The sequence below is a fragment of the Oncorhynchus kisutch genome, linkage group LG21 (genome assembly GCF_002021735.2).
Source record: "Oncorhynchus kisutch isolate 150728-3 linkage group LG21, Okis_V2, whole genome shotgun sequence".
NCBI lineage: Eukaryota > Metazoa > Chordata > Actinopteri > Salmoniformes > Salmonidae > Oncorhynchus > Oncorhynchus kisutch.
The window spans coordinates 24,357,190-24,361,418 of record NC_034194.2 but is presented as its reverse complement, the minus strand read 5'-3'; the positions used below and the strand labels follow the sequence as shown (position 1 = coordinate 24,361,418).

Below are 4,229 nucleotides of genomic sequence, written 5' to 3'. Positions count from 1 at the left end.
AGGGTAATATTTCCACTAAACCACCAGGGGCATATTACACATTTTCTCCACTCTCTTATCATTAAAACGCAAACTGACTGTGGATCAGTTTCTAGAAATGCGCCTGATAGAGGGCGGCATTGCGTTGTAGCTGGGGCAGGCAGCGACCTGAGGGGTCAATTTACTTCATTATGGGCCCGTTATAGGTCTCATTCACTATGGCTATGGGTATTGCTTTTTAACACAATTTAGGCCTATATAGTATATAAATCTGCGGTTCTAATCCACAAGATTATGTTACAATGAATTAGCATGTTAAAGACAAATCATGTGTGTGTGCAACACAACTTCCTGCACAAACCAGTCTGACTACATCTTTAAGGGCAACGTGCCAGCAGTCCAATGGAATGCACGCCCATTCAAGCACATACCTTGTGTTGACAACATAGCAGCAAGTGACAGATTTCAATTCTACCATGACTGCAACAAAGAACGGCAACTACCACCTGAGAGACAACAATGAAGCCCAAATCTCTCGTATTGAGGTTATTTAGTAATACTGAGTCCTTAGGTGAGAGGCAAGTGGAGAAAGGAGCCAGGTATCACCGACAAGTAGACTGTTCGGACCAACATGAGACCCCCGGCCCCCAGGTAGAGGATGGGGGGACAAAGAAAGAGAAGTGTGCCACTGAGATCCATTTTGCCTTTTTACCGGAGAGGTACGAGCCCCTAGTCGAAGAGGATGAAGGAAGGCAAAGAGCGAAAGAAGAAAAGAAAAACAAGAAGAAGAAAAAATACAAGAAAGTCAAGAAGGTAGATTTGGTGAAAAACATTACTGCTGCATGTATCTTTCTGTGCTATTATATTTATAAAAAATAGGTCTCGTTTTTTCCCCCTTCAATGATTAACTTTAACCAATGTTTTGTTCAATGGTAATTAATCCTTAACTAACCATTATGATGCACATAACCTTTGAAAATCAAATGTATTCTGTTTTGTTATAATTACACTGGTATAACAACCTTCAGTTGTTCATAATCATAACATTTATATTGTCAATAGGAAAAAGACAGTAACATCAATGCTACATTTTCAGATACTTTCAACTATAGAATTCCCTGTAGTGTATCATTTCCAACACAGTATGTAATAGTTGCGCATAATATGGGTAAGTTCGAGGCAATATCATAATCAATATCATTATCGTGATACAATTATCACAATATGGCACCAGGCCATCAAACCTGCATCAAATTGCCTGACACTCATCATATGACTGAATGATGTCAAATCAATAATAAGAATCACAAACCATAGAGCTCGAAAGATCATTGTGAAATAGGACCACAAAATAGAGGCTTTTCATGAAAGAAATCGGTGTTACAAACCAATCTATTGTGATTGACTTTTCTCAGATTGTTGTTTTCTAATCAGCACCTCACATTAACACTTTGTTTCTTACTGTTTGCTTTCAACACTGATTGTGTTACTGTGACACAATATGAACTACAAGTTGAATGATACAATAAATATATCAACAGTGACTGATTGTATCTTATCTATCTTGCCACCACCCATATGCCTGGCTTCTCTCCAGATTTAGATTGTTTTAAGACCTCTCCCTGTGTTAGTCTGTTCCACTGTGCTAGATACAGTGTGTTTGGGGTCAAAGGGGAATATCTAAACCATAACATAAAACATGAAAAGACAGTCATGGTCCAGTTCTTTGACTTAAAAATATTTCCTGTCAAGAAACTCCCCATTTCTATGTAAACAGTGTTTGTGGGTTGTCATGCAGGGAAAGCTCAGAAAATATAACATAGACAAACATATAAACAACAGAGGACTCTGGGTGAGAATGGTGCCGGCTCACCTGGGTGACGCCAGAGCGACCTCTGCGGCCACAGATGGTACACGAGCTGGAATCCCCTCTGGTCTCCCTGCGCACCGCCCCTCCCAGCTCCATAGGTATCGGAGAGGGGCTGCGGGGGGATGGAACCACCAGGTCCCAATCTGAACGTCCACGGTTAGCCAGCAGGTTGTCCAGCCGGATGGACAGGTCCACCAGCTGGTCAAACGTGAGGGTGGTGTCTTCACAAAGCCAAGACAGATAAGGAAGAAATGACATGTGACTAAATGCCATCAATCAGTTGGAAGGACCATGACAAACCCCATTCAAAGTACAGGAATAACTAAATGGAGTGTTATTATGGCGCAGTAAGTGACCATAATCCTACATTTGGTTATTCCTGTACTGTGTATGGGATGTGTTATGGTCCTTCCAACTGATTGATGGCAGTTGGTCACATGTCATTTCTTCCTTATCTGTCTTGGCTTTGTTAAGAAAGTTCATATTTTACCACTCACACACGTGCTATGGTGTGTGTTGTGTATAAGGTTATAATAACTGGGAAAGAGTCTGCCAATCTGCCAATCAGTTATATTGGATCATGTTAAAAATCCTGTTGCCGCTACATGCCCCCAGGAATTCACTGTAAACATAACCATCTAATATCAATGCTACAGGTCTACAGGTGACAGGGGTGTTTGGACGTTTGATTTGAGGCCTTGATAGTGATACATTTCAAGATTACAGGTTGGGAAATGTTTTGGTGTTTTTGAACATCCCCTGATGCAGTCAGTTCAGACACTCTGGGATAGCGCCAGCTGGCCAGCCCTTTCCTGAACACTAAACATGGAACCCTATTGTTCAGCACAGGGATCACTGCTTATTTTAGTTAGACAAATAAAAAGGATGCTGTGATTTCCCCCTTGCTGTGCTGGGTGCCCATTGTCTGAGTAGGGAGCAGATTGGTTCGGTCTGAGCATGTGTTTAATAATGTAATCCCTTATTCTTGACCTAGTTCTGTCCTCAAGATCTGTTGATGAGCTGAAAATCATCCTCACACTTACAGCAGCCCACTGTATGTTCCATCTGCAGATAGGATGAGTCATTTAATGATGATTAGGTTTGTATTGCTGGTGATGGTGATGGTTGTTAATTGATGATCAGTTTATTGACTTTGCTCTCTGTGCGTGCTTTGTCTTCCAGAATGTTGGCAAGGCCCTTCGCTACAGCTGGAAGTGTTTGATGCTTGGTCTTCACAGTATGGCAGCAGGCTATTCCACCCCACTCACTGCCGCTGCTACCCTCGTTCCAGAGTTTCATGCGGGCAGGGACAGGGGCTGAGAGGACCAATCACAGTGATCTGTAATCCTTCTTAATGTTCACTGACTCTATCTCTGTGGCCCCAGGGTCTCAAATTAAACCAGCACTGAAAACGCTCAATTGCTAGTCTTCTCTACATTATGAAATTATAGAATTTCAATATCCTGTTGTAGAATAATGATAAAAATGATTTGATTCTCATTGCAAGATTGTGCATGTTTATAAGATGTAATAAACTGTTTATGTTTTTATAGTTACTTAATAGGAACTTTGTAGGAACCACATTGATGCATTTGTTATTACATTTATGTGACAGAAGGTTGACATGATTAGGAAATATATCTATGTCAGACGTTTTATACTTTTACAATGACTTTAACATTGAAATGTATGGAATATTTTGTATATTTGTAAACTCTTTAATTACAGCATTTCACAGTTACTTACTGCACAATTATTCATTATTTTCTCAAATATACATTGTGCCTTGTTCAACTCAAAGAATTTCTGTAACATGCAACCATCACCTTGTGTAAAGCCTGTTAAAGAGACAGCAGGAGAGAAAAGGAAAATTGTGTGGCACAAACAGAATGTGTGTTTGTTCTATGGCGTCAGATTGTGAATCAGGACAGGACAGGAGCTTGTTAACAAAGGGATTTAGATAGAGACAGGAAAGAATTAGCGGGGTTGGGGTGGAAAGGGGAACCAAAACAGGAAAGCAAACTGAATCAAGGCTTGAGGGCCTCTTCCTGCACACTGGGGACAGTCTGTCTTTTGTCCCAGCCAGTCAACAGAAGCAGGGGCATAGCACAACCCCAGTGGATTTACAGCAGAATAATATACTTTCAGAATATCTTCTAAATGTAATATGATAGAAAGAAAAATGTATGTTTCTATGATAAAGAAAGCTGACAGTGAGAAGTTAACAGTGAGTACAGTATATCTTCATGTGCAAATAGACAGATGGATTGTGACTAAAATGCCAGTGATATGCTACCAAAGAATACACACTGCATCTCTCTATTGCCTATATCTGTCTTTGAAAGTCCGTTTCTATGTGAATAAATACAATTTAAACTTA

General features: G+C 40.3%; 1 protein-coding gene across 1 annotated transcript; it reads left to right on the top strand.

The window, feature by feature from the left end:
- The first annotated feature begins 403 nt into the window (after window positions 1–403).
- si:dkey-126g1.9 (uncharacterized protein C1orf115) lies at window positions 404–4,229 on the top strand. The gene is made up of 2 exons (XM_020455497.2): window positions 404–792; window positions 3,032–4,229. Exons 1-2 carry the CDS (start codon window positions 499–501, stop codon window positions 3,167–3,169), a joined length of 432 nt encoding a protein of 143 aa, XP_020311086.1. The 5' UTR covers window positions 404–498; the 3' UTR covers window positions 3,170–4,229.

What these genes read in the sequence shown, in the direction of transcription:
- si:dkey-126g1.9 (XM_020455497.2), top strand. Translation starts at nt 499, where the DNA reads ATGAAGCCCAAATCTCTCGTATTGAGGTTATTTAGTAATACTGAGTCC. An exon ending in AATACAAGAAAGTCAAGAAG is followed by an intron (nt 793 to 3,031) that starts GTAGATTTGGTG and finishes TTTGTCTTCCAG; the next exon opens with AATGTTGGCAAGGCCCTTCG.